The 26,851-nt window shown below is 38.7% G+C and overlaps 1 protein-coding gene across 3 annotated transcripts in view; it reads left to right on the top strand.

The window, feature by feature from the left end:
- Positions 1–25,906, top strand: part of gramd1a (GRAM domain containing 1A) — a 41,141-nt gene extending 15,235 nt beyond the window's left edge. For all 3 annotated transcript variants that reach the window (XM_088327130.1, XM_088327129.1, XM_088327131.1), the window contains exons 2-19: positions 2,745–2,958; positions 5,067–5,087; positions 5,180–5,264; positions 5,338–5,441; positions 6,511–6,606; positions 6,727–6,807; positions 6,886–7,004; positions 8,411–8,690; positions 9,888–10,041; positions 10,149–10,295; positions 12,074–12,195; positions 13,152–13,294; positions 14,734–14,837; positions 14,938–15,153; positions 17,135–17,219; positions 20,234–20,341; positions 24,720–24,840; positions 24,920–25,906. In XM_088327130.1, coding sequence (XP_088183256.1) covers positions 2,745–2,958; positions 5,067–5,087; positions 5,180–5,264; positions 5,338–5,441; positions 6,511–6,606; positions 6,727–6,807; positions 6,886–7,004; positions 8,411–8,690; positions 9,888–10,041; positions 10,149–10,295; positions 12,074–12,195; positions 13,152–13,294; positions 14,734–14,837; positions 14,938–15,153; positions 17,135–17,219; positions 20,234–20,341; positions 24,720–24,840; positions 24,920–25,003 — 2,284 coding nt within the window. In that variant the 3' untranslated portion in view covers positions 25,004–25,906. The remainder of the gene's footprint in view (positions 1–2,744; positions 2,959–5,066; positions 5,088–5,179; positions 5,265–5,337; positions 5,442–6,510; positions 6,607–6,726; positions 6,808–6,885; positions 7,005–8,410; positions 8,691–9,887; positions 10,042–10,148; positions 10,296–12,073; positions 12,196–13,151; positions 13,295–14,733; positions 14,838–14,937; positions 15,154–17,134; positions 17,220–20,233; positions 20,342–24,719; positions 24,841–24,919) is intronic.
- Positions 25,907–26,851: the final 945 nt, after the last annotated feature.

Genomic DNA, 26,851 nt, shown 5'->3' with positions numbered 1-26,851 from the left:
AGCCTTACATGGCTGCACAGATCATGGCCGCTATTGGGAAATGTGAAGCACAATGTAAAGCGCTTTGGGAAGTCATTGACTTGAAAAGCGCTATATAAATGCAGATCATTTCATTTCATTTCAACAAACAGTACATGATGAATACATACTCACCAACACTTGAGTTTTATGCGTTATACTACCGCTTTTCTCCCCTTAAAAATATCACAAAAAATTAAATGTTTTTTCCAATTTTTTTCAACAACAAAAACATCTTCACTCGAGACTAGTACAGACACTGCCCTACTTACAAACGAGATAGGTTTCAGATATCGTTTGTAAGGTAAATTTGTTCGTAAGTTGCTTCAGTGTTATATTTTATATGTTTAAGGTTTATATAAGCATGTTTATGGCTTATATAAGTAACCTGCATTGTTTTGTATTACAAAATAAACATTTCATAAAATGATACGCTCTATAAAGTTTAGTTTAACTTACTCTTGGAAGATGCGCTTCAAGAAGTCCTCCTCTGTGGTAAAAAGTGGCTGAAAAAAAGTGTTCCGACCATTTTTTTCAACCTCATCAAGCTTTCTTATTCCACTTTCATCTCAAAAGAAACGTCTCGCTTCTTCTTTACACTTTACACTAACCATTTTAAATGGATGCACGAGATATTAAACAATAAAAACGTCAAAGTTCTTAGCGCGCTAGACACAGTACACGTAGTACTGTATGTTTACACATGAACTAGGAAGTAGAAGTCAGATTTCTTCTGCGGGGTAGATGCTGGGTGACCTCTCACAGCGCTACCACATGCCGGTAGCGGCGGAAAGAAGCACTACAGTAATGTCCTGTACTCTAAAAAAGATCCACACAATACAAAATCTAACTTACAGCGATGTCCGGATATTTTTCGACATCCCGAAAAAAAACGTTCGTATCTACCCTTTTGCGTAAGTCGAATGGTTGTAAGTAGGGGAGCGTCTGTATTATAGTTCAGGGCTGTTTTATCTTAAAGCAAGACTAAGCCTTCGAATGTAAATTAACTGCTCCAAAGATCCCATTCGATTTTCATTTTGGTATAAGTTTGCCACTCACGTTTTTTAGAAAAAGCACATGTTTTGTTTTTGTAATATCCCGGATTGTGTTTTGCGCGTAAAAATAGAGTGTGCAATAACATCTACTTTTAATGTCAACACGTTGGCATGTATGTTGGTGTCTAATTTGCATAAAATACTAACTATTAATTTGGTTTTGCATTGTGCAAGTTTCAAAAGCAGCATTGAGTGGTCACACCTCAGCGTCAAAGCTGAGGTTTAAGTGCACATTTCTTGTGAAGTTCTTTTCATGCAATCTGGGTGTACCACATGGAGGTTGTGTAATGTACTATCACAGTTTAAACACAGTCAACTTGTATGTGTCGCTAAAATATTACAAAGGAGAAAAAAAAAACTGTTCAAACACAAACCTCTTCATCATCATTTTTTATCATTCTGTTTTTGTGTCTTTTTTATTTAGGCGCAAAAAACAGCACTGATCACTGATCAACAAAAGTAAATAATATATACACATATATAGTTTTTTTCCTCAAAAAACAGCTGTACAATACAATGATACATACATTACACCATTCCATATTTTCCTTGAAAGGAAAACATAATCAAAATTTTAAAAAAAGAACCTTACCCCACCAAAAATAATCTAGAAAACAAAGGAATGACATTTCACACTTATATTAGTATTTCTTTGTGATTAAGGGCTATACAAATAAAATGACTTGACTTGACTTACTATTCACTCATAATTTACAATACCCAAAGAAACTATTTTAATCTTTAGTATATTTATCTAAAATAGAATAGTATATTAAATATTTTTAATTGCTATAAATTAGGGATATGATAAAGCTCGCCGTCTAAATCACTTTTTAAATGAATACCTTTTGGGGTTTCCCAATGGCCTTCCCCTTGAGATGATTTATGTCTGCTCTTTAGAGAAACGACTGTTGAATATTTTTCAGGACTTGGTGCTTACTTGCTTTGTATACTAAAAATGGCGATTTAGGTTTCATTGTATCTTCAAATTTTCACATGTTGGATTTTTAAAACATTTTGTTTGTATGTTTTTGATACTCAGCGTCATGCACAATTATCATAGCTTTCATGTCATAGAATAAGTAATAGTATGTTGTTTATTTTTGTCTGCTTTTAACATGAACTATTAAAAACACAACTATTTTTCAATTCTTAATGAAAGAAATGTGTTGGAAACTCACTACTCGCAGTCTTTAAAAAATAAAATGGCTGACAAGAATACGACAACTAGGAATTTATTGGCTTGTTGAATTTGCTTGCAGAAGCTTTGCAGTCCAGCGTTGTCATGTAAGCAATTATTTCATTATTGGCGAGGACTCTTGGAGATTCAGTTTTTTTCCATTGGGGTTTAGGCATTTTTGAATAATAAACCACAATTAAGCAGGAGTTTTGTTGTGGGTAGAAAAAAATACAAGTGTGAAAATCATACACTACTATCAAAAGAGTGCAAAAGGATTTTTTTTTTTTTAATAGACGCCACATTTTTTCATCCTATCTCAGCATTGACCCATCTTATCAGTCAAAATAGGTTCAAGGTGATAAAACTGCCCATAGCCTTCCTCATGCTTTTAGTCCACCACAGCAAGGTTCTTGTGAAACAGGAAGTCCCCTCTTTGCTTTCTCGAGTGCCTTATGAAAAATGCACATTCTTTGTTTTTTTCTTTTTTGCAGCACTGCCAGTAACTCTCCACGCAGCACTCCAGGCAGCTCACCCTCCCTGCGGCGCCGGGTGCTCGGGGGCGGCCGGGCCAGCGAGGGCGAAGGAGAAGGGGGGAAAAGTGCAGGTGGAGGAGGCTCAGACAGCCCCCTACCATCCATACCATCGGCATCATCGCTTTCGTCGGCCTACCCCATTGCCTCGCGGCATTTCAGGAGCAATGCCAAGGTAATCCTGAAATGATTGTTATTGTGTTTTGAGCAGGGCTGCAACAATTAGTCTATCTTGTCGATGAAGATTGATACTAGAAGTATTCGAAAATGAAAGAGGCATCTCTACATGAATATAATCTCAGCTGACAGTCGCACATGCACAATAGCCAATAGCTTCTGTCTTGAGCGGTAACATAAACACAGAAATAGCGGCGTCAACATTAACTACAAGTGCTAAATTTTCGGAGGTTTGGGAGTATTTTAGCCTGGATACAGCCAATAAAAAGACACAGAGATACCTCTGTTTTACAGTTAATTGGGACCAGAACCACCCGCGAAAAGGAAGATCCACAAACCTTCATACACCTACCTCGAAATGACGTCATTACCCACTGAAAGTATACGACTGTTAGAAAATAACAACTAAAGATCTGCGAATAATAACACACAACATATAATTGCAGTTGAGGTTTCATTTTCATTATTAAAAATAAAACCAATTTGGAGGGCTTTTCCTCTCTGTGTAAGAAAGTAATTTAGAGGGTGGCTGGCTAGCTGCGCGCTAGCATCGGGTGTGTTGGAGTTTAGCCAGATCTGTTCAATGTTTAAAATAAAGCCGTCCCGAATGTAGTGGTTTCCCACAAGTTGGTGCTCGAGGTCATCCGGTTTATGGCTGATGGAGCTGCGATTGGCAAGATACAGGGTCTGGAGCTGTGGCTTAGAGTTGTTAGCTTAGCCGTAGCATTAGGCTGGACCAGCCGTACCGAGAGTCTTGCCTTCTCCCTGACGCTGCTCCAGCAGCTTCTGGAAACCGATAATAATCCAAGGAGCACCTGCTGGTGATCACTATTTCGTCGCACTCTTGTGACTTTCCTAACAGTCCAATTTAATTGATGAATTTATTTGCAATGTAATAAGCACGGCGGCGCAGTGGTTAGCGCTTGTGCGGCACAGTTCATGTCATGGGAACCTATCGTGGGTTCAAATCCAGCTCCAGACTTCCTGTGCGGAGTTTGTATGTTCTCCCCGTGCTTGCGTGGGTTTCCTCCGGGCACTCCGGTTTCCTCCCACGTTCCAAAAACATGCATTTTAGGTGAATTGGCCGGTCCAAATTGTCCCTAGGTGTGAATGAGCGAATGAGTTGTCTGTCCCTGTGTGCCCTGCGATTGGCTGGCAACCAGTTCAGGGTGTCCCCTGCCCACTGCCCGGAGATGGCTGGGATGGGCTCCAGCCCCCCCGCGACCCTAATGAGGATAAGCGGTACGGCTGATGAGATGAGATGGGAGATGTAATAAGCCTCTAAAAGTTAGCGGTCGCTGTGCTTCCCAGTTTGTTTTAGTGGCCACATTGATTTGAGCGTCCACTCGTTTTTGAATGGCAACATACCCCAACCTATCACAGGAATATGTTCAATATATTTTTTTTGTACCAATTTTCTTGTTTTTATTATCATATTCCACATAATTAAATCCATTTCATTCTAAATTCAAGGGGAAAAAATGTATTCTCTGATTCGTTGACTAATCGTTTCAATTGTCGGTTCCTCGTCTACTTTTAAAACAGTTGTTAGTTGCAGCCCTAGTTGTGAGGTGAGGACTCAATGGAAGTCATAAAAAAAAATAAGAATGCACTAAAATACAATTTGGAAGCCAATAGCGCAAATGTGAAATGTTTGACTGAAAACCGAACATGAGACACTAGAAAAACATTTTTTTGCATTGATTTCCTAAACAAATATAGAATATAAAATGATGACCCTAAGGAAGCGTGCAAAATTGTGAGAAAATATTTATCTCTCAACTGATTTGGAATTTTTGTTATTGCTGATAGTCCTTTTGACTAAAAGTTTCCGTAGCATCCCTTAAAAAATAGGTTAGCAACAATGCAGAGGAGTAAAATTCAAAGAACATCTTAGCACTTTAGTGCAACCTGCTGAACAATATGCATGCATTTTTATGACATAACTGGTCGCACAGGGGAGGAAAAAATATCCCAACTTGTAATACTGCTACCTTACTTTTTTAAGACAATCAAAATCCTCAAAAATATTTGTTTTTCTTTGGGTTTTCTCAACCCTCACACACACACTCTCAATTCTAACCGTTGTCTTTGTTGTTGTTGCAGAAAATGCAGAGCTGGTACAACGTGAGTATCCCTCTTTACTGCGTAATTTAATGAGAATATGAAGTTATTTAATTGCTTGTTCCAACCACAGTCCCTGTGTCTCTCTCCAACAGGTCCTCAGCCCCACGTATAAGCAGCGGAACGAGGACTTCCGGAAGATCTTCAAGAAGCTTCCGGATACGGAACGGCTCATCGTGGGTGAGTGTCGAGGAGCAGTTGTTCCGGTTAGGTTTTGTGTTTGAGACGCTGAACTTGATCTCTTTTTCTACAGACTACTCCTGCGCTTTGCAGAAAGATATCCTGCTTCAGGGACGACTGTATCTTTCTGAGAACTGGCTGTGTTTCTACAGTAATATCTTTCGCTGGGAAACGACTGTAAGCACCGGCTTTGTCCTGATGTTCATATTTGTGGATCAGTGCTGTTTGTCAAACACATACTTTTTTTAAAAAAATGACTGAAAAAAATGTTAGGATGATTCATGGTTATAAAACTGAACCATTATTTATTTCTCTGGGTCAGGGGGGTAATGCATTAATTGTGACAAAGGCGGAAAAATGGAAAATATGTGAGACAAATTTCCATGTTGTTGTTGTGCTACTTACTGTTACTTGGAGAATTATCTAAGAGCACTTGAATGTAGAATGCTTTGTTTCTGGGTCAGGAGGTAATATTTTTGTTGTAATACCAGTAGTACAATTGACCCCAATATTCTTTACTGAGCTAGTTATCACGCTATTTCCTTGGTGGAAGATTATAAGATGAAAAAAGTCCACGGATGCACCGATTTTGAATTGTGTTTTTAAGAATGATTCTGCAGGAAGTTCCATTAAGACTCAAGTGACAACAAAGAAAAGTGCATGCTATAAGAAAGCAAGTAAAATGGCAGATTTAACAGTTATACAAATCAGTTTCTATAGAATAGTGAAGGTACTTTCATTGCCAGGCTACTTTCTGGATCGCTTTGGATGACGTCAGTCTTGCGTTAATATTTAGTCTGGGTCATGTGGTTATGTTTTCACAATGTCTTGAGAGGCGACCTTGGATAATATTTTGTTCTATTTCTTGAGAGTAGGATACTTTATGGTTTAGAATCAACTGTGCTAGACATTTTTTGTTTCTTGGTTGTGAAGATTCTTTCATTGGGAATTACTTAAACATGAATTGGTGCAAAATTGAGGTACTCTCTCGTTTTTCTTTCCATCAGTTAAGAGTCTCTTTCTTTTCGATGATGTAAAACTGAACTCATTTTAATCCCATGGCAAAAGGGAGCTGAATAAATGGAACAAACTTCCCTAAAAAGTGGGGCTGCTGCCATATTTATCTTACCATGTTCTATTTAGCAGGCTATATCAAAAGCGTGTACTTAAAATGCGAAAAGGAAACTGAGAATGAAGTGATCCGTACAGTATGTTTATCAAAACCTCTCATTTTCTTTCTTGGCAGATAACTATCTTGCTGAAAGACGTGACCTCGATGACCAAGGAGAAGACGGCCAAGCTCATTCCCAACGCCATCCAGATCAGCACAGATAACGAGAAGGTTAGCTAGGACTCAGGCACACTTTTTAATCATACTTTAATAAAAAAAAACGGCTCAGTCGGCTCCACAAGACACACAAGTGACCTTTTCATCCTTATTACTTACCATTGAAATTCTCAGCACTTCTTCACCTCATTCGGGGCGCGGGATCGCAGCTTTATGATGATATTCCGCTTGTGGCAGAACGCGCTGATGGACAAGGTAAGATCCCCTGACGACAGATTTTTAATTAAGAATGGACAACTTTTGTGAGTTTTCTTTTTATGTATATTGTTGCAGTCTTTGTCTCCCAAAGAATTGTGGCACATCGTGCACCAATGTTACGGCACCGAGCTGGGCCTCACCAGTGAGGATGATGACTACGTCTCCCCAACTGCAGAGCACATTAATGGCCTGTTGTGAGTGACTCTGAAATGTTTTTGTCGAACAGTATCTTTGGGTAACTTTGTAACGGTCGTTTGTGATTAAGGGCTATTTAGTGGTACCTTTTCATACAAGCTTAATTTGTTCAAGGGTCATGTTTGTAACTCAAATTACTAGTGTAACGAGCAAGTTGTCTTGATATGAAGTAATTGAAAACTAACTGGGGCACCAAAATTATGTAAGGATTTTTTCAGTTTTTAAAAAGAGCTATTCTTTATTCGAGCGGTTACCAAATTGGTAAATAGATCTAGCCAGCGATTCACCTTGAAGTTTTGTTGGATTAGTCTCATAATCTATAGGAAAACTTCCATTACATTAATTTAACTTTTGATTATTTTTCTTACTCTTCATGAATTTCGAATAAGAATTAATAATCGGAAAAGAATGGAAAACTAATGACACGCATTGTTTTGTTGAATACTGAAAGGAAGATTTATTCAACATTGAAATGGAACAGAAGGACAAACGTAGCATTCAGGCACATCTGCTGTGTGATGAAGTGACTCGTTATTGGGAGATAAAAAAAAGAATAAAGGAAAGGAAGACCAAAACCAAACGGGGGGAGATGTAAAAACTGATGGCATATGTCTGGCACGTGGGGAGGGGAAAGGGAATCAGAATTTTGTTTTATATTATGTAAAGGGATCGGGATTTCAATTTTGATAGGATTATTTTAGGATATTCATTTGTACGTGCTTTTACGCAGTGACAGATAACGTATACCTGTCTATTTATACGACTTCCCCCTATTTTATACGCGTTTTGATCGTTTCATAATGTTTACGCCGTATAAAGAATTTTATAAAAGAAAAAGACCAATCCCGTTTTGACCACTTCAGTTTTAATCAGGTTGTTTCAGTCACTGGTAGCAGACGACAACGTCGTATTAGATTGCTAATAGAAATGTTTTTCTGTGAGTAAAAAAAATGCTGTACTGTGTTTGTAAGGTTTATTATCACTTAATAAGGGGAATTGCAACTATTAATATGGGAAGCAATTGGCTGAGGTTGTAATTGAGAAACTGTTGATGATGAGTAAGCACTTACTATAAAGTTTAATTTTAGGTTACTGTAACGTTAAATGAACGCACATACGGAAAATGTTAACAGCGCAATTTTATTTTTGCCTGTATTAGCTTGCATGCGCAAAGTCGACAAGCCCATGCTGGCAGGGAGCAGTCACGCGCGTTGAGCGGTCTTAAGCGCTCTCTAGTGGTAGCCTCTGAGACTTCTCGTAACCTTTTTCCTTCGTATTCTGTTGAAAAGTTTCATTGCAGAAAAAAACTAGTATACCGAAATTTTCGTGTTTAGAAGTGCTCGTATAAAGAAGTACCACCGTACAAATAAATGTGAGCTAACTTCGAAAATGCCTCTTTTACCAGGCCTGGAGAAGAGTCCGTGTCCGTCACTGATCTCCTGGACCTGAGCTCGGTGTCGCTTCCCTCTTCAGGCAGCTCCCCTCCCCCACTGGTGCCGTGCAGTCAGTCCAGTCCCCCTTCGGCCACAGCCGCCGCAGTGGGCACGTCCCCGCCCTCGTCAGCCTGCTGCTTGCCCATCGAGGTGCCCTCCTCGTCGGTTCGCCGGCTCAGCTCTGATCCTCCGGAGCCCAGCCCCCCCAACTCCCACAGCTCGGTGGCATCTATCGCACCCACCAACGCATGTGTGAGTGTTAAAAATTATTTTAATGCCGTATTTTGCGCACCCCTAAAAATATATTTTTGGATAATATTTCATACACAGAGTACACTGGACCATAACACACATATAATTACAACTATCGTAAGGGGTGAGGTTGCACTAAAAAATAGATTGCCATATTATTTCATAAAATTGGACGCAACCGGGAATCGACCCCAGATCACAGCGTGGCGTGCTTTGGATCCACTAGACCACTAGAGATACAGACGTTCCATGAAATGGCATCAGGTCTCATGACACTATTTTTAGTCACAATTATTAATGGGCATGTCCATGAGACCGATGGAATAAAAACTGGGACATTGGACAGGGATGCTATAACACAAAAATGACCCCTAAGGAGGGATCTCTATCGTAATAAATGCGACAGGGAGACTGGTTTGCCCGAACAAATGTGTATTGAGTTGGTAGATTAGCCAAGCTGATGGAATTTTGGATATCTTCGGGAATCTAGCAGGATCTAAACTGAGCTACAGTACAAGGCCAGTTGGAAAAGCACAAGCATTTTACTGACATCTCCTCTCGAAAAATAAGGTAGTTGTTATAATTATGAAAAATAACCTTTTTTTTTCTGTCATTTTTGCTCGATGCCATTGTTGCGTGCACCAAAAGTAATGATGCACTTACTAATGTACCTTTACTGAGGCCTCTTCTTACACTCAGTATTTTCCCAAGATTTCTGAAGGTTGGTCCTAGAGTTATCTATGCACTGTAGTCTGCTACACTAAAAAAATAGAATTTAAAAACGAGCATGACGTCACTCTATTCCAATGCCCCCTTGTCTCTCATTCCTTTTTGACCCGAACAGCTTTGCTAAAAGTAATATAAAAGCAGATAGCCACAGTGGGAAAAATATAAGTGCTTATTGAACTCAGTTGGGCATTGGTAACACGTACTTAAGAGAAAATATGTAACTTTCAACTTTTTAAAGGCACAACAAACCCTTCACCCACCTATAAATAGTTCCACCTAATTAAGAACGGATGTAATGGACTGCAATTTATGTAAGATTGGTGAAGTTATGACACAAAAACAAGGACAGCATGTTCTGGACTCCTTGGAAGTGTCTGCCGTGCTATCGTGTACATGCGCGACTCACAAATACATCGATGTGCTGACTGTATGCAAGTCATATGACTGGCCTGGTCCCCTTTCCCTCAGAACCAAGAGGAGGGTGGAGACAGCTTCTCTGAGTCAGCCAATCACATGCTCCCCCTGCCCAACACCAGCCTCGGAAACCTCTCCTCATTAGACGCCACCAACGACGAAGACCTGCCCACAGACCCAAGCAACTCGTCCGACACGCAGGAGGAGAGTGAGTGTTGTCGCGCGTTACAGTTTAGCTGCGCCGGCATCCTTTTGTTTGCGTTGCGTCACTGCATAAATCATAAACATAAAGGTACATACCTTCCCATCCCTCAGGCGAGGTGGAGTCGTTCTGTGCCGATCTTAACGGGCGACTGCACGTCAACACTGCTGTACGAATGAGCGTGGACAAGCTGCACGACCTGCTTTTCTCTGCCGACACACATTTCATCCAGCACCTTTTTTCACAAAGACACTTCACAGGTACAGTCACGCATACACTAGAAACAATTGTTGCAAAAGGTTTGGCATATGTGGAATCATCCATCCATCCATTATCTGCACCGGTTATCCTCAGTAGAGTAGCGGGGCTGCTGGAGCCCATCCCAGCTATCTTTGGGCAGGGGACACCCTGAACTGATTGCCAGCCAGTCGCAGGGCACACAGAGACAGACATAATATCAGCTCATTCACACCTAGGGACAATTTGGACCAGCCATTTAACCTAACATGCATAATTTTGAAATGTGGGAGGAAACCGGAGTGCCCGGAGGAAACCCACGCAAGCACGGGGAGAACATGCACACTCCAGACGGGAAGGTTCGATCTCATGACCTCAGAACTGTGCCGCACACACGCTAACCTCTGCACCGCCGTGCTGCTATGTGAAATCAGTTTTTGATTATGTCTTATTTTAATTACAGAAACACGTAACCTTTGACAATAGACATGTAATTTTTAATGGCTGTAAAAAGGAGATTTGTTCTTAGATAAGCAGGAGGACACAACTAGTTTTGATTAGACAGATTCTACTTTATACCCGCTTTAACATAGAAAGAATTAAGGGATTAGCAATATATCCATATTTTAAATTATGTTCAGATCAGATATGAAAGAAACTTCTTTAATGATATATTTAACTATTTTCAGATGAGGCACTTTTAAACAGCTATTTATGTTTAAAAAGGATTCAACGCTCTACAAACTGTTACATAAAAATATTGACATGGAACATTTTTCCTCTGTAGGAAAATTTCCACAAATAACAATCATAATTTAACTTTCAAAACACACTTTTTTTAAAGTTGTTGTTTCCCAGTAAAAATGTGAAATGATGAGAATATTGTTTTGGGAGTAAACTGTTACGACAGTACTTGTAAGTTGTCATCATTTTCTGAATTGTCAATTTGAAGACCTTTTCACAAGATTGAACATGTGAAAATTGTAACTGCAAGGACAGCTGTAATATTACACAATATTTACACAAATATGAAGAGTGTATTTTAGGAAAAGCGGTACAGTGTTTCCTCGTTTATTGCGAGTGGTTACATTCCAAAATGTTCCATGATGAGTAAAATTCGGGAGTTGGTAACTTTTTTTTTTTTTTTTTTTTTTTACAATTGTTTCACATTTATAAACTGTATTATACACTAAAAACAACAAAAGCCCTTTTTACAGGCTCAAGCCTTTGTTAAACAAAAGTATTGTATAAATGTTTTTTACTGTATTGTGGTATTGTCAAATAATAATAAGCAGAAATCGTTTAACCAATCAAAATGCAGAACACAATGCAAATCCGTAAAGTAATAAACAGTGAAGAATAAGCTACGTTATAGCGAGGGATTATTATTGGAAATGTTTCATTTTGAAATAATATGCTTTTATTACAACAATTCATGTCAAAGAATAGTACTGAATAGTACGGAAATCACCTCAGAGAAAAAAGGATGGATTTCTTTTTAGACAGAGGGAAACAAATCATGTTCATGCCACTAATTGTATGCATGTCATGCTAGTCAAGCATCTCCTATGGTCACTTGCTGTCCATTCCTATTAAATGAGGACAGCCTGACTGTATTTGCCTAGTGGGTTAGATCTCTGGTTCCCAGGACTATTATGACACACTAATTAGAGGGTGTTCCTCTGTAGAGGGTGACACAGAAGTCCCTCTTCATTTGGAAGCCAATTTTTTTTCATGCAGAACCTTTTTCCTCTTGCGGGTATTTTCGTGTAATTCTTGTGTTATTCCTGGACTCTCACAGACTTAACAGTGGGCGAGTGGCAGCGAGACGGCAGCAGCGGGACTACAAGTCGTGTGCTCAGCTACACTATTGCTCTCAACAACCCCCTTGGGCCTAAGACTGCCCCTGTTGTGGAGACACAGGTAAGCATGTTACTTCTCGAACAGTCAGAGTGAAGCTAGTACGTTCTTTAAAGATCATGTGTAACTTTTAGGGCTGCAGTTAACGATTATTTTCACAATTCATGAATCTTTATTCAAATATTGAAGTCGTATATGGATGGAAAAATAGTGCACAAAAGACATAATATTGTATAAAATAAAACAATAAAAAAAATCCAGGTGTCTGTCAATTAACTTGACAGTAAACAAAAATACACACAAAGATATACACTCGCAAATATGTAAGAGAATCTTTTCCTACCACCCTATCCAAAGATCCTATCAAACAAAGGGAAAGAGCAATAAATTATATTTTATGTGTTGCAATTTTTCTAGCCACAACAAATATAACCCACTTTTTAAAATTTGTCACCTATTTTCATTAAATCTTTTAATTTGATAAGAATTTATAATATTAAAATCATTCATATAATGCTTAAGAATCTGGCCCTTGTGTAAATGTTAAACATTATTTTCCGTTTTTGTCCCCCTCTGTACTTCTGGAATTTCATGCTTTGCTACTTTGTTTCATGATGAAACGGTTTAACACAACAAAGTTGAAACTCTTTGCTTGTAATGATGCAATGTTCAACAAAAAATATTTTAAGAAAATGTAAGATAACTTTTTTTTATTAAAACAGTCTTGACGTCCTCCGCCGGACCAGAATGATCTTAAAACTTTCAGCGTCCCAACAGAATTGTGTGCACTTGTATTTGCGTTTATTTAACGTACTCAGTGGCTCATAAATCACGTGATGATCTAATTAGTTGCCAATGCTTGTAATAATCGAATGCATTTACATTAGTTGTTGCAGCCCTAGTAACTTGTATGCTTAAGTTAGGCTACAATAAAATGTGCTTTAGATTGCTACTACTGTATTGGCTTTTATGCGGGATTATGCTGTCAAATTAACAGCTGTAAAACTTCCTGTGTGTAGACGCTGCACAAGAACAGTGCTCAGGGCGAATGCTACGTGGTGGACTCGGAGGTGATCACATCGGGCATCCCCTACCAGGACTACTTCTACACCGTTCACAGATACTGCCTCACATCAATCAATAAGAACAAGAGCCGCCTTAGGTGACTGTTTTCTTAATTTCTGTCACATTATTAGGAAGAAAAAAAATATTCATTTAATGGGTGGAATGTTGTTTTTCTAAAGCAAGCATGTTTTTATATTTTGAGCTTAGTTCTTTTTTTTAATGCAAAATAACAAATAGTCCTTTCGTACAATAAATTGCGTTCTACTTCAGAATAGTTAGTTAGAAAAATATTCCTGAGCAACACATTTTTTTTCAGTTGCATTCTATTTTTGTATTTTCAATTGCACGCTTACTGAAATTATGTACATTTTAATTTCAAATATTACAAAAGACTACTGTTCCTTTTATTGGATCAAACAGACTCATTTGTAAAAAAAAAATGGACCAAAAAAAGACCCCCACCCTAATTTTTTTTAGAATTTTTATGAAAATATTTTTCTCAAAAAATACCATTGTATTGGTCTGTGATTACTCTTGTTAACTCTGATGAAATTCTTTAAAGTAGTCTTCAATTTTCAGGTAAAATCCTTCAAAGTTTTTTGATAATATAGGGAAAATTTGCTCTGGAAAAATGGTGCTATCTATTTCTGAAAGGAATATTCTTCACTGTACTTAGAACATCGGTCAAGTTTGAAGTTGAGGAAAATTAGAAAAACATACAAAGTTTGTTGAAATCAAAACCTCATCTAGTTGGACAATAAAACTAACTTTATTCAAGTTAAATTTTATATGAATAGGGTTGTTCAGGGACAATAATACAATGGTATTAAGCTAAAACCTATTTTTAAGTGTCTAATTTTTAGCTTTAAAAAGACAAAAAACGTAATCCTTAACTCTGAGTTAGCGCTTTAAACCTGATTTAATTAAACAGTTAACTCCAGAGTTAGCGTAAATTTTTTAGGTTGATGATGTTGCTTTTTTTCTTTTTTTTTTTTTAAAGTTTAAGATGTTCTCATATATAGTCAGGCCACCACTTCTTTGACCTGTTGCCCTTCTGGTAGGTGCTATTGGTCCCTTAAAACTTGGACCAACCTTCTTCCCCAGGGCCATCACCACCCTAAAGAAGCGCACACAACTGTGAAAATATATCTAGTGACTCATTTTGGGTTTTTTTCCCCCTCTTTGTTGCTGCTAAATGTTATTGCTTTAAACTGAAAAGAAATACCTTGCAAATTTATGTTAGGGGATGTTTGTTGCTGATGACATTAAACATAATTGCACTTCTTATCGCATTAGTGTTACTATGCACTATTATTTTTCATTCATACACATTGCACGATTATTATAACCAGGCTTTGATATATGAAGTTGTAAATATTTTACTCTTGCCTATTTATCCTGACAGTCCTGGATCTTTTTTTTCTTCTTTAAAGTTTTTATTACATGTTTACCCTGGAGTGCCATGTCTAATCTTGTTGCATACACACCGCATTGATCTCAATGACTATCAAGACAATTCTATTAATTTCACTCCAGAGTTTCGTCCGACATCTGTTACCGGAAGCAGCCGTGGAGTCTGGTGAAAGCTCTGATCGAGAAAAACACGTGGAGCGGTATCGAAGAGTACTACCGTCACATGGGTCAGCCGCTTCGCCGTCCTCCTTTAAATTTGTCTACGTTCAAATTTGAGAAGCTACAAAAAAAAAACAAATAATTTCCATACAAACACGTTCTCCACAGAGAGCGAGGTGTGCAAGCTGGAGACGCTGCTTCAGTCCGAAGTGACTGTGGTGACAGCGGGGGACGCCACCAGTGCCGCCGAGGCCACCAAAACGCCACCGGCACTGCGGAGAAGAAAACGTACCTGCTCACGTCGCCAGGGTGATCGGGACGGAGCGGCCGCTGCTGAGAGGAGGGAAAGGGGCGTCGGGGAGGACCGTGAACGCAGGGATGCTGGTTAGTCCACCGCAAGGGTCCCAAACTCAATTTACCTTATTTTCCGCACTGTGATGCACACCGGATTATAAGGCGCAACTTAAAAAAAAAAAAAACATATTTTATTATATTTATCTCGTATATATAAGGCGCGCTGGACTATAAGGCACATGTAATTAAAACGACTGTAAAGGTTGGGGTTTTCACAAAAATGTTAGTGTTGTATTTGCATATTGGTTGATCAGTATGATTATATCACTGATCATTGGATGCAAAGGAATTCTAATTCAGAACGAGGTTAAGTGTGCGCCGGATCCTGTACACTAGACCACTCGGGATACAGACGACGCGTAAAACAACATTAGGTCTTATTGCACTATTTTTTGTTTTGGTACTGAAAAAAGTGGGCGGACAACATGGAGAAACAAATTGGTGCCAACTTTGCCACAACCCAAAAATAGGCTAGGAACTTTCAGCAGTGGAGAAAGCTGTCCAGAGTTGTGTCCTCAGTCCTGCCATGACAACCCAGGTGGTTTAGGTAACCATTTTTATTAGTTTATACTTCTACCATAACTTGTTTTCTTAACTGTGATATTATAACTTCTAAATGTTTCTGCACGACCAGGATGGCATTGTTTAATTTCGTTGTGCAAATACACATGATATTGTTGTAATGACGAATAATTATATTATATTCTGAAAGACCTAATGCCTTTTCATGTGTTGTCTGTATCCGTAGTGGTATAGTACAGAGTTCGTTAACATAGTGCTCTTTTAATGAGTAAACCTGGCTATGAGATAAAATATAACATGCATAACTATTTACTGTATTGATGGATGCAGAACTGATTGTGGCATCTGCAAAGCCAAAACGAAGCCGACTACTCATAGGGTTCAGTCCAGTATATGTAGGGCACAATCTTAAATCCAGTTTACAGTCAAGGTGTCACACTGACATAACTAAATAATCCTTTATATGGAAGCTCATTTAACAATCTTTATTTATTGTTGAGACACTATGATGGAAAGCCACCAAACAAACTGTAAACACCCAAAAGCGCTTGAGAGAAGCACCCAGAGCAATTTGATTAGGTGAGCGGTAGGAATGGGTGGAGCTATACGCACATTCCTTTTTCTCAACCAAGCACCGTCTGCAGGGTAAATAAGTTAGTATCCTCGCTCACAGTATTTTGGGACATTTTTACAAAAGAAATTTCTCTGCACCTTGTTTTTAAACCATTATTTAGGACAAAATTTACAACACACTTTAGTAACTGCATGCGGGAGACTAATTTGATGTGGTATATTTATATTGATGGTATATATATTTATATGGGAAACAGGCGCTGGCATTTTATTTAATTTATTTTATCAAATCAAACGGTAAAATAAAATGTGCTGAAAATGTAGCTTTAGTCTGGAGAGGATTTGGCGGTTTCGTTGAAGTTTGTCTCAAAATATATGGTGTAGCCTTAAAAAGAAGCTTGCTTTTATGGCTCTCTGGGTCAAAAAGTTTCCCAAACCCTGATCTGGATAAGATCCTGCGCTCTCCCCCGCCGCGTTCCAGGTTCAATTCACCTTGCATTCAATGCAATACAATTGTCAAAAATAATTCATCTCCCTAGCTGGTACTCTTGCCATTGCTTTCCGGTTCAAACCACCCCGTTGCAACCAATTGTCAGCAAAAACATTTACTGACTTGATCAATAATTGCACAAATATGGTAACGCATTTTCAATTTTGTCTGCGTATAAGGTGCAACGGCTCATAAGGAGCACCTTCAAGTTTCTTGGCATTTTTTGGGGTGCTTCTTATAGTCCATTGAATACAGTATATTTCCCTCCATCTTTTACCATTTTCCTGGAAAAAAAAAATTATTTGGCTATGCTAAAGAGCCAAAGTGGCTTTACAGCCACAGGTTGCTGACCCCACATTCTACCACTATGCAACTAGCTTATTTTACTGTAATATTTTACAAGAAATATTCCTTTTTTTGTTGCAGGTGCTCAATTTCTGAAGATGGGAGAGCGCTCCCGTGGAGCCGGGCAAAACAGCGTCTCCACGATCCTCCTCATCGTCAGCTTCATGTGAGTTACAACAAAAGCGATCGATTACGTCTAAAACTAGAAGGATTCATTAAGTAACTCATCCCCTTAGAATAATAGTTGCTAGAAATATTTTTGATTTTGCCGTTGGCAACCTTCCTGGCGAAGGTTTTACTCTTGGTGACTTTAAATTTAGTAACACACTGAATCCTACTTTTGTTTCTGATTTCATCTCGTTTGTTGACGAGCCACGTGGTCTTCTCGGGGCTGTGGTTATATCATCTTAATTACCGTCACCAAAGAGGATTTCATGTTCAGTTTCTTGTGTTATCACATCAGGCATCTATCGGGAGAAAGAGGCCTTTTATATGTGCACAATTTTATAACAGTTGTTCATTCGAGGTTTTTCTTCTTTTTTATTAACAGATTGGTAATGTATTTATTTGTTTTGCACACACATCTTCTATTTAAAATATTTTTTTTTATTTGAACTGCAATCAATTAGGGCATGGACTCACTATAAAGGTCATTTGATAAGCTTATACAGTAGTCCTCCAGGGTTAGGGCGTTCTGAGGTGAGGATCACATAGTGAAATTGTTGTATCGCTGGGGATAAAAACGTGTGGTATTTAGAAATGGGCTCTGAACCTCCAGATAAAAAAAACCTTAAATAAAAACATAGTATATGATAAGTACAGTGTCATCGATATGACACCAAGCTAAACCACCAAGGAAGGACTGTGACCACAGGGGACATGTTAGTAAAGCTTTAACGTCCTTCTCCAGAGGGTGATATTTGCAACAATACAATATAATACAGTGCATTGAGACCATGTGCCAATATGTTCGCGAAAAAACGAGCGCATACACAAGTATACTAATTTTTTGTTTTCACATCATAAAAACACCTTTGGAATTGCCTCGTTAATCCCTAAACATGGATGGGGATGGATTGGACATTCAAAAGTCCTGTCAGCCATTGCGTGAGTTTACTGTTAACAACCAGATCACTGAAGCGGAAATGACACGGAAAACCCAGTAGTAATATTTCACAATATTTTTACACAATATGAACACTAAATATCAATGTACGACACTTTTAGATAACTTATATCCAGTTTTAGTTTTGTATTATATTTAAACAGTAAATTATTCATGAAAGAAAAAACGTTGCTTTCCAGGCCACACAGTAATACTTATGTGTAATATAAGTGTATATGAAAGAATAACATTAACGATAAATATACAAGACATATTGTTCACTTTCGTTTGGTTGTGATTCAAGCTGGTCGAGTGGAGTAGCGGGTGGGTGCAGAGGGGCGGGAGAAGTCGCCTCCTTATTTTTAGTAGTCCTGATCTTTGATGGGTCATGCAACTAAGCTAGGGTCGCCTCTTGCCTGTGTTCTTTGTATTTTTTGCTAATCGCAAGCTTCTTTCCGTGGTTATCATGTTTTTGCTTCTCCCAATTAATTTAGTACAAAATAATACAGCATTGCATCAAACTATCTTGCATAGTCTTTACATAGCACACGAAATTCTGAATAACCGACAGAAAGGTATTTGTGGAGGTAGTTCAGCCAATAGCATATAGACATTTTCATGGCGCTGTGATACACACCAATAGCAGAAAAGCCTTCTTTAGACGTTGACCCAAAAACGTAACTCTTCATTCACACAAACACCGCAAAAATTTTGTGTGAAAAATGTCAGAAAGAGGGACAGGAACACCTCTTATTCCACACTGTAATGCCAGAATGTCATAAGGTGGGGTTGCCATGTGCCAGGGGGGCTACTGTATGTGAAAATAATCGAACAATAAAAACACAAACTGCAATTTTGGCCCTGTACTAACAACTCCCCGGTGCCTTTCCTCGGCATCTTCTTTCTTTGTGTTTCCCTGTGCTCCACTTTGTCCCCGCGGGTAGGATCTGTGTCAGGTACGGTATCAAAGCGCTTTTTACTTCCTCCGTAAGCGCAAAAACACACACTTTCTTACAGGAAACATCTGACTTTGCGCTAACGGTGCTTATTGTGCATTCAAACACTATTGTGTTGAGATTTCCTGTAAGTCCTGCTGTGACCTGAGTGCGCAGTTAAATGTTTGTCAGCCTCTTTCATTTGCTTCTTCTAGTTAGATGTCACGCGAACGCCATACAATGACCCTGTTTACACCAAGCACACAAAAAAAAGTTGCCCCAATATTGTTGCTATGGCACCAGGGCTGCACGATTTTGACTGGGGGGACCTAATTGCAATTTCGATGAATGCAGCATCGGGTAACCGCGACTTTAGCAAGGTCTCCGCGAAGATTAAGATACAAGAGTCACAAGTGTAGCAATTTCCCACGAGTTGTAGCTCCAGGTCATCCGTTTCCAGGGTAATGGATCCGGGGATGGTGAGATACAGGCTCAGGCTCACAACTCTCTAATGACACCCTGTCTGTGGGAGTAGGCCAGACCTGCAGCCTCGCTATTGCTTTCTCTCCCAACGCCGCCTCAGTCAATCCACAGACCACCGGCTGGTGATCACTATTGCGCTCTCCCGACTTTTCTTGGAGTCTGATTTAATTGTTTTATTTCTTTTCAATGTAACGAGCCGCTACTAGCTGTCGCGTTTGTCTTGGTGGTGTTTGACTGACTGCATACACCACCCGATCAAAGTTGCGCCGGTCACGCCCACCTACCACACTCGCTTCTAATTGGCCAGCGCCGTTAAAACCCAAACTGCGAATTCTGGTTGGCCAGACACTCCATCACTCACATAACAAACTATAAATCCTTAAAAACAACAGTGACTTGCGATTACACAATCACACTACGTCACATCGCAATATAAGTTACATTTCAGTTAATCGTGCAATCCCATATGGCACCATTTTGGGGTAATGGCATTTAATTGAAAGGAGAGGAGCTTCATTATTCTGAAGTAGTTTTCTCACCGTCCTATGCCCACTAGTGGTAATTACACTCTCAGTGCTTGTTGGAAACAGAATGTTTAGGTGTTTACCAATCAAGATTAGCACTCTTATTCTTGTTTTTGTTTATGTTTTTGAGCAGTTTGGTGGTTCTAGTGGCGCTCAACATGTTGCTGTTTTACAAGCTCTACTCCCTGGAGAGGGCGGCACACACCTTAGAGACGTGGCACTCCTACTCGCTGGAGGACAGGTGAGCTTTGCGACTGAGTGTAGTAAATGACGTGCTCTGTTTATCAGGTGTTGAATTTAGGGCTGCAACAACAAATCGATAAAATCGGTTCAAATCAATTGTTGAAAGTGTTGGCAATGACTTAGATCATCGATTTATGCCTCAGCGTGTTTATCAATTGCAAATAACAGCGCATATTTTTAGTACTGCATTGGTCCGGCAGAGAGCGCCCTAAGACCGTATTTTAATGCAACAAATGTATTTATATAGCATTTTCTTAGATACAGAATTTCAACTAAAGGGTTTATTTAGAACATTCAATATCCAAAAAGATGGAGACATTGCAGTCATGAGTAGACACATTCGACCCCAAAAAAAACCTTTCTCATAAATGTACAGTTCTTTACTTTTCCTTACTTAAATTATTGTATAAAGCTTTGAAGAAATAGGTATAAGGGAAATATAGAATCATATATTTGATTAGAGAAGAAAGTTGTTAGGATTGTGTATAATGCTGGATATAAAGAACATACAAATTTATAATTTGAACATAAAGTGATTCTTAAATCCCTATTTTTATTGTACAAGGCAATTAAGCAAAATTGCTGGGTTCCAATATTCTCGCATAACATTGAAAAGCCATTGTGCCACCCCAAAAGCTATTTATTTACGGAACAATTCAGACGATGACCTGATAAAATGTCCTTTATTTACATACATTTTCAAAAATCATAGACTTGCCGTATTTTGGATAAATATACTAAATAAAATGAATACATTGATTTTCTTTAGGTATTCTATGTTTTATGAGTCACTAGTACATACTATTATAAGTTTGAAATATAATTTCAAATATCATCATTTTCTTGTTTTGATTTTGAACGCATCATCCCTGTAAGGAAAACAAATGAAACAAGTTTAGGCACCTAAAAGCTTCGGCTTCAGCCATTGGGCACATGTTTAAGTATGTTATTAGTGAAATAAATAGCCACAAACAAACATCTGACAAAGTACTCTCATTTTCCTCCGATGTTGTCTCTCTCTTTCTTTTGCACTATATAAAAAAAAGTATCTTACATATTTGGAAATGTATAGGATACATTTCTAAGTATTTTTTCTTATTGTTCATCTAGTTGACAAACACTTGTTTTTTTTTATTGTTTTATACCATAGCATATTCTGTTGTTTTTTGGTGCTATTTTTCTATCTGTCCAAAACTTGGAAAAAGAAGAAAGTAAAAAAACTATTAATCGAAAAAATAATTTACCAATTCATTGATTATTAATAGAATTGGTAGTTGCAGCTCTAGTGAAATGATTGTATTCGTATGGGGTGCTCCAATCCGAGATAGTGTATTGGTCCGTGTGATAACACGCAATCTTTTTAATTTATTCTTTTACCCAAAAAGGAACTAAAAGTCACCCTATTTAAATAATTAATCAGTCGAAAATATTGCTGGCCACAATATCAAAACATTGGTTGCAACGGGAATTGTTCCCGGGTTTCAGAAGTGATAGCACCAAATCCCAACGCACATCAGTGGATGACTGATATTCCCACTGTCCCTATGAAGTAAAATCGCAATCTTGGTTGAATCTGGGGAAATGTCTTGTTCAGAATAGTAAAACATTGTGCCGCCAGTAAGACACTCGTTTGCCGACTTTGTCTCCAGCTATCAAATAACCAGCACTGCAGTTGATATTAATTAAACTGGCATTAACGTATACGCAGGAGTGCGCCACAAAGATTCTCAAAACTAAACTCAATGAACAGTACTTGATGAAATTCAGAAGACCGTACAATCACAACAACCTGTACACTTGCTGTGCCATGTGGCTAATCTTAACCCCTGTAAAATTCGCCTAAAACTCCAGTCCAAAACATACCTAGTGTAAATTGAATGCCGTTCTAGGACTGTTCGGAGAATATGGACAGTTTTGGTCTATGTTGTAAGACACTGAAGTTTTGTCCCAAACTTAAATAATTACTACAAGTGCTACATTGAGTAATCTAAATTGGAACACACAGATCTAGAAGGATTTATTCTCGCCTGATTTTTTTTTTGCAATCAAAAGCCTTCAGATGAGTGTAACATGGGCATCTTAGCTAGAAAACAGGTAAAAAGGGTAGCTTGAAGCCTTACCTTGTACCTTGTCAAATGTATTCACAATCTAAAACTAAACATAGTATTTCACGCATTTTTCCAAGGGTAGGTATCTGTGTGGCCATTTGGAGACGACACTAAAACCTTTGCAAATGTGTATTTTACCTTGGCCCTTTTTTAGACATTTCAAAAGAGTTACGAATGTTTGACTTCTCTTTGTAGAAGTCAATCAATGATTGTGCACACTTGTGCGTATAATGGTGCGTAAAAATGGATCCCTCGTTGCATTTACGCATGTTTATTTTTAGCTCTGATTTGAATACACGTCGAAAGATTTTATTCATTCATGTTGGGAACTTTATTGGCTAACGTGTCAATCATCATTTCATTCGGTTACTATTGGCTAAAGATATTTGAAGCTAAACAAAGGCGATCTTGTTTTCGTTAATACAGGCCCTTGTGATTAATGTGGGCTGTGATAAAAAGCCCGCTATTGGCCGAGAGTGGCGTCAATCAAAAGGACAGAGGCTAACGGCCATATTGGGAAACATTTTACGAGTCTGTTTATTTGTAAACGGAAGTTATGTGGCATGACAAGGAACGTCGTACGATGCAGAAATGCTTTTTAGGTGGCTTCCTTTTTATTTGTCAGCGTCAACGTGTGTTTCTACGGACTGTCCTCGATGTAACAAAGCCATTTTCGTGAACATTCAAAGAATTTAAAGACTGTTAGGGGGCGTAATTGGTGAGTGACGCCGGCTTTATAGTTTTCGGGTATCTCGTTTCAGACTGATTGTGACGTTTCCCTGTCGAGTGTTTTCTGAAATGTTCATCGTATCTCGAATCTTAAGAGTTTAGGGTTTCCAATGATATGTGGTGCAGCGTATTTTAGTGACTGGTAACATGGTACAGGCACGTACTGTTTATGAAGAGTCTGATGGCCTTTGAGGAGTTAGGCTCTCCCATCCCTTGCGTACATGCTGATATTAGTTACTAACCAAGGAAGGGATACATACATGATAGTTATCAGCAGTGTTCCCTCTAAACTGCACACGTGCGCAATTGCGCACTGCTCGCTCATTCTCAGCGCACATGAAAATCTAGCCAGCGCACAAAAATGAGGGCTCAAAATTACTAATTAAGAAGCGACTCAAGTCAAAGTTACAGTGCATGAAGGTAAAAATACAGGGGTTCCCCTGACGTTGTGTCCTATATGCGGTGTTTTGAAGTCGAGTCGAAGTAGAACGAAGTTGAGTACATTTAGTAGAGTTTGTCGAGAACCGGCTTCTTCGGCTCAGCTCACTAAAAGGAACCGGCTCTTTCGGGTCCTAAACGGCTCTTCAGGTTGTTTTTGCTTCTTTAATCCCAACATGACCAAATATTAAGTAAAATTATGCACAACATGACTTAAAGGAAGGTGGGAATAGAACAAAAAAGAAAAAAATACCAAAATGAAAAAGTAGTGAAAAGCTGAGAAAAAAGAAAAAAAAAGGAAGAGAAAAAAAGAAGGAAACATTTAGAAAAAAGCCAGAAAAAAAGAAAAGAAAAACGTAGGAAAAAAGTAAATAGAGAACAAAAAGAAAAAAGTAACAGCTCGGAAAAAATAAACACAATGAGACTTTTTTTTTTTTTAAAGGATTTTTTTTTTTTTAAAGTAGAAAAAAAACATGGAAAAAAGAAGAAAAAGTGTTGCATTCAAATACTTTCCAATTATATCAATTGAATCTTGTTGCCAACATTGTACTTCCACTAAAAAATTTCATTAAGTACAGTTCTGTATCTTGCAACCGACTAAATAAGCCTCCAAAAATGTTAATATTCGACAAAATATATCAGGAAAAAAAATAAATGGATATTTTGTGAAAGAATTGTAAGAACAAACGACGTTTGTAGGCCGTACAACCTTTGCAATAGTACATGAGTCAATTCATTCAAAAGAGAAAAATAATTTGCATTGCCGGAAACTCTGCAAAATGTCAAATTTCTGACATGTTTGATAATTAATTATCTTGCCACACTTAGGATTATGGTTTCTCACTGTTGTTTCAAGCGTTGCTCACCGACTTTGTGTGAACGCTCAGACCCGTGGAAAATTAGAGGGAACATTGGTTATCAGGGTGACAGTTATCGGACTGATCACAGCTTACGTCACAGTTATTGGCCCAATAGGAAAAACAAACCTGATGTTAAGTCACCTGTCGCCACAAAACAAGTCCCTAACTCTGCACATGCGGATTTTAATCAGGTGCGCTTTGTAGTCACAAATAAAACTGTTTTCTTTGCCCCCGCCCTCAGTCCGCTTCCTCAGACAGCAGGAGAATGGGCTCAAGTGTTGCAGCTGCAAAGACAATTCCACCAGGCGCAGCTCAGCAAGTGGCAGCAGATCCTGCAGTCGTCCGTGGCTCTCCTTGACCAGGTTTGTGCGTACCCGTCGAAAACGGCGCTCTCGGGTCACGCGCGACGGATTATAGAGCGTGGCTCTCCGTTTTTCTCAGATGAAGCAGTCGCTTGAAAAACTCCACCAGGGCATCGCCGTCCCGGGGGTCCACCAGGACCAGCCGGCTGAAACGGACGCGTGAGTCCCATTCGTCCTCGACATCCGACCTCCACACCAACCCCCTGGACATTCCTCCTTCACAGAACAGTTCCATCAAAGAACCCGCCAGGGAACTACATTACCCACAACCCTGTTTGACTTGAAAACCACACAACCTTGTGGTGACCCAGCAATAAAACCTGGACGGAGGCCCACGGGTGGGCCCTCCAGAGAACTGAATCATAACATCACACGGATTATTTTTCCCCAAAAATCATCCCACGCTGATTTTTTTGGGCATAGATCTTTTTGGGGGGGACGTAAAAAAAACAAAACTGACCGTCACAGTATTTATTAGGCAAGTCCCGAACTCAGTGGCTGTTGGAAGGCCACCAATAAGGACTGTAGTGATTGTTCTTGAATGTTTATAGTAGGATATAATGTCGATAATAATAATTATGATAACGAAACGCGTATGTGTGTGCGAGAGAGACAAATTGTATGCACCAGAGTCCATGTTACATTTCCAACGTGCTTTTTGTTATTTGCTGAGAACCTCATTCGCTCGCCAATCATTAAGAGGACCAACCTGAATTCCAGCCTGAAGAAAAGGGAATCTCCTTCCAATTGCATTTCACCCACTTTTTTTTTTTTATTGTTATATTTTTCCCGCCCCCTCCCCGCGGATCCTTTTATCGCCCACCACTCCGATTTCCATTGCCGCCCACGCTTCGTTCCGGCCCTGCTGTGCACGGCCGCAAAAAACGGTGCGTTATTTATTACAAGGCGACGAGAATGTACTGTGAAGAAGAGCGAGATGTTGAAAAAGAAGAAAAAATTGCAACAAGTCCTGGCTCGTCTGTGTTTGCGCGTCATTCCTCCCATACATCGAAATCAAGTTCAGTCAAGTTTTTCATAAAACAAAAAGCTTTCACTGCAAAACAAACCCTTGTTAAATGTGTGCTTGATTTGAATATCATTTGTACTTGAACTATATGTTTAGATGGTTTTACGGATATCTTTTGGCTTGTTTGTCCAGCAAAATAAGAAAAATATTAGTTACAAGAATCATATTTATCTAATATGGGCAGTGGTTTCTATCTAAAACTATAAGGTTTGGTTTAGGTAAAAGATTTCCTTTAAAAACAAAGAAAGAAAATGTGCCTTTAATATAGTTAATTATAGTGTTTAGGGGATCCACCCAACCACCCCATATAAAATATATATATATATATCAGTGAAGAAAATAAGTATTTGAACACCCTGCTATGTTGCTATTTCTCCCACTTAGAAATCATGGAGGATTCTAAAAATTTTCATTGTAGGTGCATGTCCACTGTGGGAGATAAACTAAAAAGAAAAATCCAGTAATCACAATGCATGATTTTTTTTAACAATTTATTTGTGTGATACAGCTGCTAATAAGTATGTGTGTGTGTGTATATATATATATATATATATATATATATATATATACAGGGATCAGAATTTTCCGCGGATTTCCGCTGTTTTTGAACCCCAAAGGCATTCCAACTTTTTCACTTTTTCTCTTGCGTAGCAAACAAATTCAAAATCCGACTGTCTCACCCTTTCCTTTATTGCTCTGGCGCACCCTCCATTCTGATCCCTGTATATATATATATATATATATATATATATATATATATATATGGGGGCACCATTTCCTGTGGTGTGTCTTGGGCAGCCTGGGTGGCGCCCATCCCTCTCGAGGCCAACGAACATGTTTCCACCTGGTCTCGAACAAATCAAGTGAGGCAAATCTGTTTTCTTAATTATTGTCTATTGTGTACTTTACATTTAAATGTCGTATTAGTGTAATTATACTAATATCTAATCTGTTTGATGACAGATTAGTTTGCTTGTTTTAGGT

The sequence above is a fragment of the Urocampus carinirostris genome, chromosome 2, assembly GCF_059441175.1.
Source record: "Urocampus carinirostris isolate Australia breed hairy pipefish chromosome 2, RoL_Ucar_1.0, whole genome shotgun sequence".
Taxonomy (NCBI): domain Eukaryota; kingdom Metazoa; phylum Chordata; class Actinopteri; order Syngnathiformes; family Syngnathidae; genus Urocampus; species Urocampus carinirostris.
The sequence above is the reverse complement of the archived record's forward strand: the minus strand, read 5'-3'. Positions and strand labels throughout refer to the sequence as shown.